The sequence below is a fragment of the Gracilinanus agilis genome, chromosome 4, assembly GCF_016433145.1.
Source record: "Gracilinanus agilis isolate LMUSP501 chromosome 4, AgileGrace, whole genome shotgun sequence".
NCBI lineage: Eukaryota > Metazoa > Chordata > Mammalia > Didelphimorphia > Didelphidae > Gracilinanus > Gracilinanus agilis.
Window position 1 is genome coordinate 327673461 of NC_058133.1, and position 15596 is coordinate 327689056.

The 15596-nt window shown below is 38.1% G+C and overlaps 1 protein-coding gene across 1 annotated transcript in view; it reads right to left on the minus strand.

The window, feature by feature from the left end:
- The window catches only part of TBX18 (T-box transcription factor 18), a 38062-nt gene extending 22908 nt beyond the window's left edge, over positions 1 to 15154 (minus strand). Inside the window, exons 1-4 of the mRNA XM_044674361.1 lie at positions 14803 to 15154; positions 12914 to 13136; positions 10325 to 10426; positions 6493 to 6664 (exon numbers count right to left, since the gene is read on the minus strand). Coding sequence (XP_044530296.1) covers positions 6493 to 6664; positions 10325 to 10426; positions 12914 to 13136; positions 14803 to 15154 — 849 coding nt within the window. The remainder of the gene's footprint in view (positions 1 to 6492; positions 6665 to 10324; positions 10427 to 12913; positions 13137 to 14802) is intronic.
- Positions 15155 to 15596: the final 442 nt, after the last annotated feature.

The following is a 15596-nucleotide window of genomic DNA, read 5'->3' on the forward strand; positions in this document are numbered from 1 at the left end:
AGATGAAACCGTGGCAAACAGAGTTAGGTGATTTGCCCAGGATCACACAGCTAGTAAATATCTCAGGTCAGATTTAAATCTCCGGCAATTATCTAATAAAATGAATTTTACAGAGAAGGAAACTGAGATTTTGAGAGGTAACTAATTTGGTTGAGATTTCTTGCCCAAGAAATGGAAAGGCCAGGACTTGATTCCAAGTCTCTTGCCTTCCAGTCCAGTATTCTTTCCACTTAGCCCTGGAAAAAATCACTTGATCTCTGTTTATTTCAGTTTCTTAATATGTAAAATGGGGTAATGGCACCTGCCTCTCATGGTTGTTGTGAGGCTAAACTGAAATAGCATATTTAAAGTGATTTGCAAATCTTAGTGTTATATAAATGTTAGTTGTTATGTTACTGAATTATTAATTGCCTTTTTTTCACTTATTTCCCACCCATTTTGAGTCTTCTTAGCAAAGATACTGGGAGTGGTTTGCCATTTGCTTCTCCATCTCATTTTATAGGTGAGAAAACCAAGGGAAACGGGATTAAGGGCTATGTGCCTGAGGTGGGATTTGAACTTCAGTCTTCTTTACCACTGTCCTGACACTTTATCCACAGCCCCATCTAGATGCCCAGATATTAAGCAACTACACTGGAAAAAAAAAGCATTGAGAGCAATAAAATAAAAAAATAAAAAAACTTTAAGATATGGTCCCTCCATTATTAGTCCTTATAATCCTGCCCCAGAGAGAAGTTATTTAAAATATTTTGCTCAATTGTAGTTTTTTCTCTCTCAGCTCTACATAAATATTTGATGTATTTTAAATATTCTTAATATTAAATTTTAAGATAATAATTTTATACTTAAAATTAAAATTTGTGTATTTAAGTAAATTTGTTTTTAATGTCAATTTAAAACTTTTGAAGCATTAGTAATAATCACTTATGTGATGATAAACATTTCTCACAATGTTATTTTGCTAACTTTGATTTCTCCTCTTTTTTTATTGCTTGCTCCTTGCTTTGAAGGATCTGGTCAAGTCAAGAAAACAAGCATTTATTAAATGCTTACCATCTACCAGGTACTATGCTAAGGCCTGAGAATCCAAATATAAACAAAAAGAAAGACCAAAGAGAAGGAGTAGGGAGGAGGATCTAGTGAAGAAAGAAGGGTGGGGAGTTGGGAAAGAAGGAATGAACTTTATTAGCCTGGGCACTTCCCTTAAAACGGAAGCACTGGGAAGATAGGACAGGAGAGAGAGGTCCCAAGAGCAGTCTAATCTATTTGTATTTATTAAAATAAGTGGATGTTTATGCTTGGCCCTTTAACGTCTTTAAAATATTTTATCTTAATGTAACTTCACTGCAACTATTATCCCCACTTTACAGATGAAGAACCTAAGGCTCATTTCATGGTTTTCTATCTCATAAATGTCCAAAGCAGGATTTACTTCTTATCTCCAAGCTTAGCATTGTATTCTCTGTGCCATGGGACCTTCTCTGTAATACAAGTCTCACATCTGTAATACAATAGTCAGTAAGAAACTAAAGATTACCATCAGGTCAACAAGGTATTAACTCTCTCAATGATGCCTGGAATTTTAGCAAAGCTAATTGAAGCACAGGGAAAGCTCAGTGGAACAGTGAATATAGTGTTTCTTTGTTCTAGAAGCCCGATGTTTCTATCAATTCTGTCAAATCAGTGAAAAATTTTAATTTGAAACACTATTCAAGTATCTAACAGACATATACTAGTTGTGTGACTCTGGGCAAGTCATTTAACCCCATTTGCCTCAGTGTCTTCATCTGTAAAATGAGCTGGAGAAGGAAATGGCAAACAGTTGCAGTATCTTTACCAAGAAAACCCCCAATGGGGTCATGAAGAGTTGGACATGACTGAACAACAACAAATATGACCTAGTCACTCCCTTGCTCAAGAAGTTACAGATGTTCCCTATTGCCTCTAGGATCAAATACCAACTCCTCTGTTTAGCAACCAAAGCTCTTCACCATCTGGCTCCAGCCCACCTTTTTAGATTTATTATATATTATCACCCGAGAGTTCATTTCTCATCACAGAGCCTTTGCCCCAGCTGATCCCCATGACTAGAATGCATTCCTCATTGCTTTGTAGAATCCAGAGCTTTCTTCAAATCTCAGCTTTAGTGACCACTTATATAGGAGTCTTCCCTTTAGTTGCTACAACAAATGAACCCCAAATTAACTTGTGTCTACTTTGCATATATTTTATATCAGCTTCCACACATACATGTAGATTCTCCCAATAGAAGTTTTTTTTTTTAAACCCTTACCTTCTGTCTTGGAGTCAATACTGTGTATTGGCTCCAAGGCAGAAGAGTGGTAAGGGTAGGCAATGGGGGTCAAGTGACTTGCCCAGGGTCACACAGCTGGGAAGTGTCTGAGGCCAGATTTGAACCTAGGACCTCCTGTCTCTAGGTCTGGCTCTCAATCCACTGAGCTACCCGGCTGCCCCCAATAGAAGTTTTTTGAGGCTAAAGATTGATTCATTTTTTTCTTTGAGTTCCTATACCCTAACATAGTGGCTTAATGTTAAGAAGTGTTCTTAATAAATGCTTATTAGTTATCAATGTACACATCCTGGGAATATCTATAAGATTCTAAAATAAGTTCACATCTATTTACAAAACAGGATCATTGGCTTTTTAAAGGGAGTTAATTAATTGGGAGAAATGGTCAAAATTCTTTTCACTGATTTGACAGAATTGTTAGAACCACTGGGCTGCCATAACAAAGAAACTTTGATGATGGATGCTCCCTTTCCACATCACCGTAACTAAATCAGTGTACTTGGGCATGTTCACGGATCTACTTTTTTCCCCCTCAATGCCACTTGTAGCATGCATGGAAAGCCTCATGTTCCAATGTAAGTTAAAAAAAAATTTTTTTTCAATCAAGCAGGCTGATGCATGCTGTTTTAGCTCTTTGACCTATGCTGTCGGCTAGAATGTCAGTGTCACTTACAGGAGCACTGATGAGTTTAGAAGAGCTCCTTTGGTTTACCAGAAAACTGTCTGAGGGCAAGGCCTGTTTTTGCCTCTTTTTGTATCCCCAGAGCTCAGCATAGTGCCTAGCACATAGAAGACACTTAATATTGGTCAACTGATAATATAGATTATAGATTAATATCTCACTGTCTAGCACATAATGAAACCCTGCTTTTCTAGGGCTGGAAATTGTACACATTATTCAAATTCCAGGGATGGAAAAAGTAAAGGAGTAGAGCCCCAAAAGGAGAAGAAAATGAAAGATCCATCCTTTGAGGTTCCTCATGACCAATTCCTTCACTTCACACCTGTGCCTAGCTGTCCATAGTCATCCTGCACAGATTCTAGTTACTCTACTTGGAATCATTCTTTCCATGGGAAAATACTTATTTCAGAATTTCACTCTGTCTAGCTGAGGTTGGTGTGACGAGATGGGACAAATCATCATTACTGAAAGAGTTAAGCCAAAAAAGCTATGCCGAAACAACATAAGAAGTACAGCTAGGATGAATGCTATTCCAACATCTATAATTAGCTCCAGTATGGAAAGGGGAAAGGCCAGTGGAAGAAGCTTGAACTAAAGGGGTGAATAAAGCTTATACTGTATTGAGAACAGATCAAATATGGATTATTTTCACTATGATACATAGCTTTGCCCAGTGGTGTGATCTAAACAGTCCTGTACCATGGCTAGTTGAGAAGTTACAGCTGTGGGACAGTTCAACAGTTTGGCTGGGATATTTTCCCACTTCCTTTTCATTATTTATTAATAAAATTCAATGCCTGCAGACCTATGTGAAGTTCTTGATTCACTGTGTACAGAGACTCATTTTTTTTTCAACCAGCTCAAACCAGGAGGCAAAAAAGGGGGTGGGGAGCAAGAGTGATGTCAAGCTAGAAAATAATCACTCCCATTTAAACATTAAAATTTTCCAAGTGTCAACTTCACAACAACCCTGTGAGCTGTGTAGTCATATTGTTTTTTTCCACTATCAAGAAAACTGAGGTGCAGAGGTTTTAAGTGACTTGCTTGGGTTCCTACAATGTCAGTGAGCATCAAGGCTAGCATAAAAATACTACTTCTCTGCCTTCTCCTTTCAAGCACTGAAAATATAATTCAAAAAGGAAGCTGTCTAAAATTTAATTCAAGTTTAATTCCATGTCTTGTTTTAGAAAAGTGATATATCCTTTAGAATTATAAGAGGGAAAAACTTAAGCTAGACATCATAGTGACTGTGAAAGAGAACACCAAGATACAATATATAGTCTATAAATACAATCGAAGTGACCCTGCTGTTGTCTTCACCACTATGAGGTAAGTTTAAATGTCTTATCCAGTCACAGTTATTCTCCAGTGGGCACAATTTATTATATTAAGTGAAGGTAAGAACATTATCCAGAAGATGCTCTTGGGTCCTTCTGTTTTCTCTTCACCAGCTGATAAATTCATAATTTTTTACTATTCCCCACAGCAACACTGAGATTCACAAATCCCTTCAGTCCAAAATTCCACACTGCCATAATTTTAAGAGAAATCTTCCTTTGGAAAGGATGCTTTTCTGGGGTTTGGGGTTTTTGATGGATACATTTCATTTTTCTTAGTAATGGAGAATGAAATGTTTATAAACATCTGGATTTAACAGTATATTTTATCTGACACCTTTTTTACCATTGTAAAGGAATCCGATCCAATTTAATTTAACTGTTAGAGTGCTGCTTGACTTGGTCAAATGCTAGCTATTTTTTTTAATTGAAAACTCTTTAAAGAAAAGAACATTTTGTTCATTTTAAATGATAGGGCTTTATGAATAATGCTCTAACTGAACCTAGGATACTGCAAATATATGTGGCTTTTATGTATCAAAAAGAGAATTTAATTTGTTAGTACGCTTTGCAATACAGTGACCATAGTTTCCGATTCTTTGTATCTTTGAAAGACCTATTCCTAAACTAAAGAATTCATTAGAATTAAATGCTCTAGCTGTGTGACCCTGGGCAAGTCACTTGACCCCCATTGCCCACCCTTACCACTCTTCCACCTATGAGACAATACACCGAAGTACAACGGTTTAAAAAAAAAAAAGAATTAAATGCTCTAAATAAAAGTTAAACTGTGCTGTACTGAACAGAATTTAAATGTATACAGTATACACAAAATTTAATAGACATAATAGCATGGTCACACTGTACCCCCTTTATGTTGCCTATTAAACTATAATATTCTTTTTAAAAAATAAATTTTACTGTAGGCAAATGAGAAGTAATTGTTTCAGCATTTTTTTATAAATTTAAAAGTATTTAAAATAAGATCAATAGCTAATCAAATACAGTGTCTGACAGAAACTTTAGTACTGAAATTCACAGGGGCCTTAACTTAAAATCACACAGGGCAACCAAAAACCAATCAATAAGCAAAACAAATGCCAACCCAGCGATTTGACTAAGCTCAACAACAATGGCTCCTTTAAAGGCCTGCCACACAAGAATCTCTGATTTACAAATCATATCCTGTTCCCATCATCCTTTGTGTAAAACAATCCTTTCTTGTAGGTTTGTGCTGATTTCGGGTGGTGAGATTTTTCTCTCCAAAATAACCTATAATTTGCTAACAAAGATGCTCACCTTTCCTCATCACTTTTTGAAACCAAGTAATTTTAATATGTATATGTTAGGGCAGGATTAAAAGCACCCTGATCCTTCTCAAACATGTCACTCTCATCTTTCAGAATGTTCCTCACAGTATCCAGTGCTTATTCTGAAAGACCAGCCTATGTCTAGAGTTACTATATTTATTGACAATAATGGTGTGTAAAATACATTTTGCTAAGAAAAACTGCCTTTGTTTTCATTTCTTTTCTTTCCTTTTTGCTAAAGTGTCAAGAATAGCTCTATCACTGAAGAAGGCTGGACAGATATTGGCTTACATGTTTCAGTAGTTTTAAAGAAGAAAAGAAATAGTAATAGGACACATTTTGTCCCATCAGATAATGTCATAACTAAATAATTTGGAGCTTGCAAACAGAACAGTCAAACGGCATAAGCCTCAGCCAGTTACTGTGAAGTAATGAACTTCAGCTGGGAAAGGAGTTCAGTGCATAAGGTACGTAATAAATCATTATCTGAATCGACCCAGCTCCCATGCTGTTCATATTCTGAGTGCAGTAATTAGCACCTCATGGTAATGAAGACAAATGCTGTGGTTAAAAAGAAAAAGAGGGCTAATTGGTTTTTCTTTTTCTCAGGTGAAAATACAAACTTCAACCTCAACATCTGAAGCTTCTCAAAAAGGATTATCGGTCCACAGATGCCATTTGAAGAAAATGAATTCAAGTTTTATATAAGTTGCGGTTAGCCGTTTTTGTCTAGAAAAATGAAAGGTGAGAGAACAAGGCATTTGCCTTCCCTTGAATAGGGTTCGGCAATTGCTCGGTAGAAAGAATAGCAATTCTTTACTTCAGTTAAGCAAAGCAGGACAAGACACTCACATGTCCTTGGTCATCCAGCTCATTGTTGGTAAGCTTCAGCTTGTCAAAGCTAATCACTTGCCGCATCCAAGTCTCCCCTGAAGCTGGTGAATCAGGATGGATGTAAACTCTGGGCGGCACAGGTGAGTCAGCATTACCTGCCACCATCCATTTGGAGCTGTGATAAACATACCTGGGAAGGGGAGAGAAGCATGCACCAAGGCAACTTGAATCAAATGTGAGTTATCAACAACGGTGACACATCAGTAAGAATGAAGATGATTTTCCTCCTTCCTCAACCAGTTCCACTTAAGAACAAAACAAAAGCTTTTTTGTACTTTTTATTTTTTTTATTCTTTTAACCCTTAACTTCTGTATATTGGCTCATAGGTGGAAGAGTGGTAAGGGTGGGCAATGGGGGTCAAGTGACTTGCCCCAGGGTCACACAGCTGGGAAGTGTCTGAGGCCAGATTTGAACCTAGGACCTCCCATCTCTAGGCCTGCCTCTCAATCCACTGAGCTACCCAGCTGCCCCCTTTTTTTGTACTTTTTGAGACTCTCAGTGGTAATTTTTAGTAGCAAGGAGATGGATATGAATGCCATGAACAGGGGAAGGGTCTCAATTCTAAGGGCTGACTCTTTAATTCGCATCTCAAGCTCAGGCTACTGGATACTAAACAGCTTAACATTTGGAAAATAGGAAAATGACAGTGAATGTGTCATTTTTTAACTGAAGAGTTGGTACTGGGCATTCACAGGTAAACAAGCCACTCAGAAGGTATAGCAATCTTAACAAAACCTCAAAAAAAATGGAAAAGTTTGTAAGTTTATATACTACTTCTTTCTTCCTGTAACCTCTTTAATTAAAGTATTTATAGAAAAAAGAAGGGAAATGAGGAATGGGGGAAAGAAGAGAGGTAGCATCAGAAAAGGCCAATTACAGTTTTCTCCCCAGTTGGTTTAGGGTTTTTTTTTTAGTGCCATAATATTGTATAAGCTAAACATAAATTATTCAGTTTATTTTTAACTTGCACACATTGATGCAATATCGATCTTTAAATGTGCTCTTTTCCCCTTCTTTGTTAGGATTCCATACTTCCAAGAGCTAGTTATAAATTATTAAGCAAAGAACTACTTCTGTAAAACAACTCCCCCAAAAAAGGTTACTTGCAAACAATTTTCAAATTGTAGTACTGAAAATAAAAAATCCCATTATGAAAATGAGAAAAAAGAACTAAAATTGATTTTATCATTTTATAGAGAAATATAGCAATTCTCTTTGGGATTATACCGATATATAGAAGTGGTTCACTGAGTAAAATGAACTGAAAATAGGAAATTTACTTTTTTTTAAAAAATCCAATCCTGACCTTGATAGCATCATTTATTGATATTAATATAAAATTCACTCATTCAAAACCCAAATCTAGGCTCATTAGTGAATCCAGAAGAAAGAAGAGAAAAGAAAGAAAATCAGTATATTTATAGAAGTATCTTTTTTAGTTATTTTTTCTTATTCTTTTCTAAAATGCAACATGAAGTTAATTTCAAGCAACTACTTAAAACATTATCAGGAATTTTCCCTATTTGCACAGGCCATCAATTTACCACTCAACGTATATAAAACATTTCCATAAATTCTCAGATGAAATTACTGCTTTCAAATAAATCCACATATTTCACTGTGTCTCTCTTTGGAAATTTCAATGTTCTTTCAGTCCCCAAACACTGTCTTTGGAAAAAAAGAAATTCCTAATAATTATACAATTATAAACCTTGCATTGATTACTCTACTTTGAGTAGTCACCTTTTGAATAAATGATTTTCCTAATATGCTAATTTTGTCTGTTCATTTTATACCACTTTAAAAAGCACAATATTCTTTAATTTCCTGATAACATTCTAAAATTCTATTATTTTTGAACATTCAATATTGCTGTAACAAAAAGGAAAAAATATAATCTCTTGAGGGATATAACAAAAACTAATGGCACTATGGATGGTTTATTAACCAATAAGTGAAAATCATGATCATTCTGCAAAAAATAAAAACCTGAAAAGTCATATGCATTAAATTATTTTGTAAAGCAATTCCCACTAATAGTAGCAAAGTTGTATTTTATATTTTCTTTCAAACATTGCAAGTCCAAATACTGAACAATAATATTTCCCCGTGTAGAATGCAGGGGCTAAAATGCTTACAATGTGAGAGAATGATGCATTTAACATCATATTCTTTATTTTAAATGTATCTTTTTCTTTCACTACTTTCTTGTTCTTATGTAAGGTTAAGGAATAATTTAATTCAGCAAATTAACCAAAAATTAATTTAAGGAAAGCTTGTTTAGAAGAGAAATTGATGGGCTTGTCTAGTTTACCCTACATTCTGTTACACTGGCTTAGGACAAAACCCAGATTCAAATATGGATTTTAAACAAACTGAATTTAAGGAGCAAATTTTATTGGCTTAAAAAAACTCTTTTATTCCATCAGACAGTAACTCTTTTAGCATTGTGTGCACTTTTCATTTTCAAAGCTCATTTTAAAATCTATAATTCAATTAAAATTCTCAGAAATATAATTTATGCACAAAACAAATGAAATGTTAAACTAAAAAATTAAGATCAATAAAACTGTCTTTTCTATGACCCATTTCACTCATATTCCATACTTCCATTTGTTAATTAAAATCTGTCTGCCCTTCTAACACCATTCAACTGTTTCAATAAAGCAATTACCCAATTGGGAAAAAAAAAAGTTATATGGAACCCAAACCTAATTTCATTTAACAATCCATTAAAAGTAAGGCTCTTCTTTTAACCATTTTGGTCTTTTACACAAAATATAACATGGAAAGGATGAGTAAAATTAAAAACAATTATTTCTGATGCTAAAAAATGCTTTTTAAAAAGCCTTAACATCAGTAATTTTATCACTTTTTAAATCTTTGTAAAGAAAAAAATTATATCTTGCCTATGAAATCTGGAATTAAATCTTATTTTCTAGATAATATACAAAATTTCAATTTGTACTTCAGATGACCTTTTCTCAGCCTTCTTGGCGGTCAGTTGTATTTATAACTACAAAACCCAAATTTTATAAAAAGTGATTTTTAAAAAGCTGTGTTATTGACTAGTAGAAGAGAACAAGTCAGTTTTGTAAGCCTTTTAAAGTGTGAGTAAATTAGTGGTGTTGCTTTCGGTTATGATTTAGTTAAAAAATTAAAACAAATTAAAAAACAGCCCATATATCATTTTGTGATTATGTACCACAAATATTTTCTGAAATTTGTAGAAATATTTTTATCTGTCCCAAATTCAACTTAAGGTAACAAAAACATACACCATTTGCTTGAGGTGTACTTAAACCTGGGGGTGGGGAATCATAACTTAAAATTGTTAGGGTCACCAAGATGCAATTATTAATTATCTGCATCATTCATACATTTCAAAAAAAATTTTTAATGAAAATAGAATGCCATTTTATAGGGCAAAGGGATCTGTGTAGAGATCTTAAAAAGGAAACCAAACAGCACTAAAAATGTTCCCTATTAAATATATTTCATGGAGACAGAGGAATGATAGCATCCAACAAAGTGAAACAAAATAAAGAGCCCTCATCTACATAGGCAATGGGCACCATATGTAGAAAGCACAGTGCTAGGAAATTCCCGATTGTTGTTCCTGTTCAAGGTTTTAGACTGAAATGAAGAAATGATTTTTTAAACAAAAAACAAAACAAAACAACAAACAAACCAGAAAACAAAGCTCCACAATCATCTCCATGTCAAATTCCTTTCCTAGTGAAACCCCAGTTCCTCTCCCCCTTTCTTCTGCATGGCAATTAATAATACCTGTATCTCTTATTGTCCACTGGCACAATATCCATTGCAATATAATATTGCTGATGTGGGTCTAGACCAGAGATCTTCACTCTCATAGCAGGAAACATTCTCCTATACAAAATAAAGGGGAAAGGAAAAACATTTTAAAGGAATATGCAAATATAGAATTTATTCTAAGTCAAATCTATCTAACAAGGGTGTATTAAATACCTACTATGTGGCAGAAACGGTGGTAGGTACTGGAAATACAAAGACAAAAATGAAAAAGTTCTGTCCTTCAATAACGACATGCTACCAAGAAGGTTTTGGAGGACAGAGAAGGGGAATTTTGTAAGTGGAACAAAGTCATCTCTTCACATCCCTATTTTTTGATACGAATAAATGCCAAGGAATCGGAAAATGTTAAGTAGAAAAATTGCTTTATAAGATGCAGTCTGATATACCACATACATATATACATGTATCCAAAGTTTACTGAAAGTTCCATTTTATTTCATGTCAGAGAGGAGGACTTAGAGATAGCATGGACTAAAGGGAGTAATGGATTTGTTGTGACAAAATGCTTGCAGTATTTTTTTTTTTCAAATTCACAAACAAGAAATATTTAGTAGAAGACTGGGATTTTAAATTCTGGGAAGTGGGGGAGCAGATTCTAATGTGAAATTTACAAAGGTTATAAAAAGCCACAAGGAGCCAAGGTGCCATGCTCTACCCGAAACAATATGTTCTTTATTGAGACAGGACTTCCTGTCTGCAATGTGCTAAAGGTGAAGAACAAAAGTTACTCGAAGTTTGAAAGGTATAGTAAAACTTCTTTATTGAAAGCAGAAACCAAATACAAGGTATATATACCACCCACTCCATCCCTCCAAAATAATAAATCCTCGCAACAACAGACAACCAAAATAGTATAATCTTGTTTAGCATGGATAACTAGAGGATCTGCTCATTACAGAATTTAGGAAAATTTTTCATTTATCTCTGCTTCCCTGGGTTGTCACTATTCTGTAATATTTAAGTTATATAAATCATCTTTTAAAGATGGGAAGTGCTTTCAAGAGCAGAAGTAAGGAATTTTGCACCATATAATTAATCTTGAGTCAAATAAAGAAAAAAAAAAGTTTTAGGTTTTAAAATAAAATGTCCCACTCACTCTGATTTATAATCAAGATCTTTTACTGTTAACCTTACTTTGGTTATTCTTAATTTCTTAACCTGAAGAATTAATAGCAAGTAACTAAATAGTTTTCCCCACCTAAAATATGAATGCAATTAAAGAATGCATCTAAAGAAAAGAAACTCCATTATTTCTAAATAGGCAGGAGAGTACTTGACTGGCTAACTCATTTTTACTGTTATTTCAGTGCACCTGTAAGATAGAGAAAGTCATTTAACTGGACCCTTCACAAGACAAATGTTACTTTGTACTATTGAAGACTGAATTTGGATCATTAATAATAAAAAAAAATTCTGAAAATGTGGAAAGAAGCATATGGATTCAATAAAATATGTTTTTGTAATTTCTAATAAGTTTGGATAATTTTATGCTGTGCAGGTTTTTGCCATGTGTACCCACTGGAAGTTGGGGGAAGGTTTCTTTTAAGAGAAGGTATTATTCATAGGCTTTGGGACTGTGCTAAATGAATAGGAAACTTAAAACTTCAAATGCTTCTGTGCTTTCATTGCCTGGAATATGGATCAGTTTATTTTATATAGTTAGAAGGATATACTACAGGTTCTGGACTTGACTTTCCATCTGTATAAATCTCTCTTCAGTTTATTAAAAATTGTCTTTGAAAAAATATTTTTAAAAAACCTTGATGCCGTTACTGATTTCATATAATTTAGAATACCATGCAAGGAAGGATCCATTATCCTCCTATTAAAAGGGCAAATTCAAAGGTGAGGGCAATCAATACTGGAACACAGCCCTAATCTCAAGGGGCTAACAATTTACTGATGAATTTCAGTTTATTTTCATCACAATCTAGTCTTAGAATAAAACACAATTAGACGGTTCCCGGCTTTTTTTGTTTAATTTTTTTTTTTAAAGATCTGAATGATATCGAATCGATGGGTAACCTTATATGTGGATTAGAAAACGCAAAACCATGAGCACAGGAATGGAAGTCGAAACAGTGAAACCGAAGCCAAAAAGTCCTGGAAGGCAGAGAGCCTCCTCATATGTTCTAAGGCTTTGGAAAACTGTCTAGAAGGGGAACTCCACACCTAAAGTTTATTGCCATGGTGAATCTGAATGCTATTGGCTTGCTACATTAGGTCACAGTTATTTTCTTCTGGGTTTCAGTAATTTATTGTTAAGCCTGCTTTCCCAAAGGCTTCTCACGGCTCTTCTCAACAGTTAATGTAAGCGCCAATTCACCGCCCCCCGCCCCCCTTTCACAAAAAGGGGCAAAAAGAGGGCAGATATAGAACGTGTTTGTCTGTGCCTTTTCCTGACCGTCTGTTCCAACCAAAGTGCCACAGCAGGGCACCCGCACAGGCGGGTGGCCCAACTACCGAAGGCCATTATTTGTGCCTTCTCCAACTGATTTACTAAGGAGGAGGGTAACGGAGGGTCAATCTTTCCCCCTTTACCTGCCCGCCTTGGTGATGATCATCTCTGTGCCGATCTCATGGAAGCGCTTCCAAAGCTCAGCGCCTTGAAGATCCACCCTGGGTGCCTGAGGGGAGGGCAATGGGGATCCAGACCGAGGCAGGGCCGGAAGAGGGGCTGGAGGAGGCACGGGCGACCCTTTCGGAGAGGCTCCCGGGGACACAGCTGGGGAAACTCTCGGCTGGAAACCGTCTTCACAGCCGCCTACAAGAGAAGAGGTAATGAACGTAGATCAGTGGGTCCGAACCGGAAAAGGGTGAAAGAAATGAACCAGAGGCAGGCCCTGGAGGCAAGTCCGTAACCTAGGTACTCTAAAGAAACCAAGAGCACAGTGGATAACCTCCCTAGACTTCTATAATGTATCAAGGACCAGCCTCCGGCTCCTCACTATTTGACAGTCTGAGGAGTGCCGCGTGAGTCCCCTCTTAAAGGGAGGACTTCCCAGTCTCCAAAGTCTTGGAGAAGGGCTGAGTAGGTGAGAGATGTGGTACCAGGCCGAACATACTCTCCTATCTCCCAGACCCAGCCTCGGGCCCTCACCACCTTCCTCCACTCTAGAGCCACTCGCCTGGACCTGCGTAGGTATCTCCATACTAGGGCTGAAACCAGAAAACGCCTGCCGGGAAGGGAGGGTCTGGGATGTAGCAGAGAGAGGTGCCTGGGCCTCGCACCCAGAAGTAACCAAGCGGGCGGCTGGATGGGAAACAAAGTTGCAACAAGCGGCGGGCCACTTGGTTAGCCTTATCCTCCACCAGGCAAGAGAAAGTAGCGGGAAAAACGCACTGGTCAGTCCACAGTCCCTGTCTGATTGAGTGGAGCTGTGCCCCACTCAAAGTGCTGGGGCCCGAAAAGAGATGGTAAAAAAAACAAACTTGGCTTTCCTTGCCCCATTGCAGTTTGACCAGTAGCCTGTCTGCCCCCCTCGAAAAAATCCATTTCGTCAACTCTGGTGAAGACGGCAAAAAGGATTTTCTGCCCCACTCCGGAGCTTTTCCCTAAAACACACTAGCAATTACTTAATTTAAAAGAATGCAATGACTTAAAAAACAAAAACAAACAAACAAAAACCTTAATTCGCCACTCTTCTAGCCAACCTGTTGTTCCTACGCGCCTTTTCGGGTCACAAAAGGACTTCAGGGGAAAAAGAAGGGAATGAGCCCTCTGTGCGCCGCCAGAGACTAGAAGTCAAATATGAATACGATATGGACTTCTTGGCAAAGTTGCTCTTTAAGTCAATGTATGCTTTCCGGTGTCAAGGAGGTTGGGAAATCATTAAAAAACAAAACCAAAGTACAGAAAGGGAAAAGCTCACTGTTTGCTTAGGAGATGGGTAACACTTTAAAATGAAAGCTAGAGCATCTTTGTTGGGCCGCAACACCGGGGGGTAGGGATTTCGGGGATGGTGATGATCTGGAATAGAAGAGGGGGGTCTAAGAAAAGGCTGCACAATAAGTGAACCAGAAGCCTAGAGGCCAAGGGAAAGTTTTCAAATAAAGTTACTGTTTTGTTTTGTTTGGTTTTAAGTCAACCTACAGGCCTTGAGAGGAGAGAGTGGAGAGTAAGAAAGTTTGACTTGTAACTTTGAGTTGAGTACTCGCCACCCACGGGTGTAAACTACTGCCGGTGCCGGAGAGCAGGCATCTTTGCAGTCCCAGCTCAGGGAGAGCTAGGGACAGGGAAGGTACTGAAGCCCTCCTCTCAGGCAGTTGATTACCCCAGAGCCCAAGCCCAAATGAAACCTGCTGTGCAGAGGAATCGCCCCGCAGCAGTCCCTAGCAGCCGGAGAGATCCTTCTAGGATCCGGGACTTCTTCTGGGGCCAATGCAGCTCTGCACAGCCGGGTATGGGAGCGGGCAAGGGACGGACTCACCCGCAGGTCCTCCGGAACCGCATGTCCGTTCCATCTCCGCGCAGCTCCGGGAAGAGAGGGACCCTGCTGCAGCCCCAGCTTCAGCCCCGGGCGGCGGCAGTAGAGAGATTCCTTCGGCTCCCTCCACGGAGCTCTTTTCACAGCCTCCGCCACCGCAGCTGGCGCTACCACCTCCCTCGGCTGCCGGGGCGTCGTCTCCGCCAAGCTTCCTCCGCTTTTTCTGCAGTTGTTGCTGCTGCTGCTGCTGCTGCTGCTGCTGCTGCTTCTCCGCACCGATCAGCGCTTCCACTGAGAAAGCGTGAGCCTTGAGACTCAGCATGCTGCAGGGCGAGCTTCTCCTCTTCTCGGCCATCCCCGCCGCCCCAGCACACGCGCGCGGCGCTCCCAGCTCTCATATACACACACGCACACTCGCGCGCGCGCGCACACACACACACACACACACACACACACACACACAAACTAGCACACTCGCTAGCTCTCCTCTCCACCTCCCTCCAAAAACAAAACAAAACAAAACAATACGCGCTGCCGCCCACAGCTTCAGATTTGTCCTCTGCCGCTGGCAAGAACAAATTTGGCGTTTCCTCCCGATTTTCCTTAAATCCGAATCATCTGCAGCGCCTTCGCCAACTTGTTTTGTTTTTAATTAATCCTTTTGCGCGCTCTCTCCTTTTTCCTATTTTTTTCCAGGGATGTGATTCTTCACTGCCACCCCCCACCTCTTTCTTCTCCAAGCTCTGCCTCGTCTGATGCGCCAGAAAAGAACTGACATGGGTAAAAAACACTCTGCG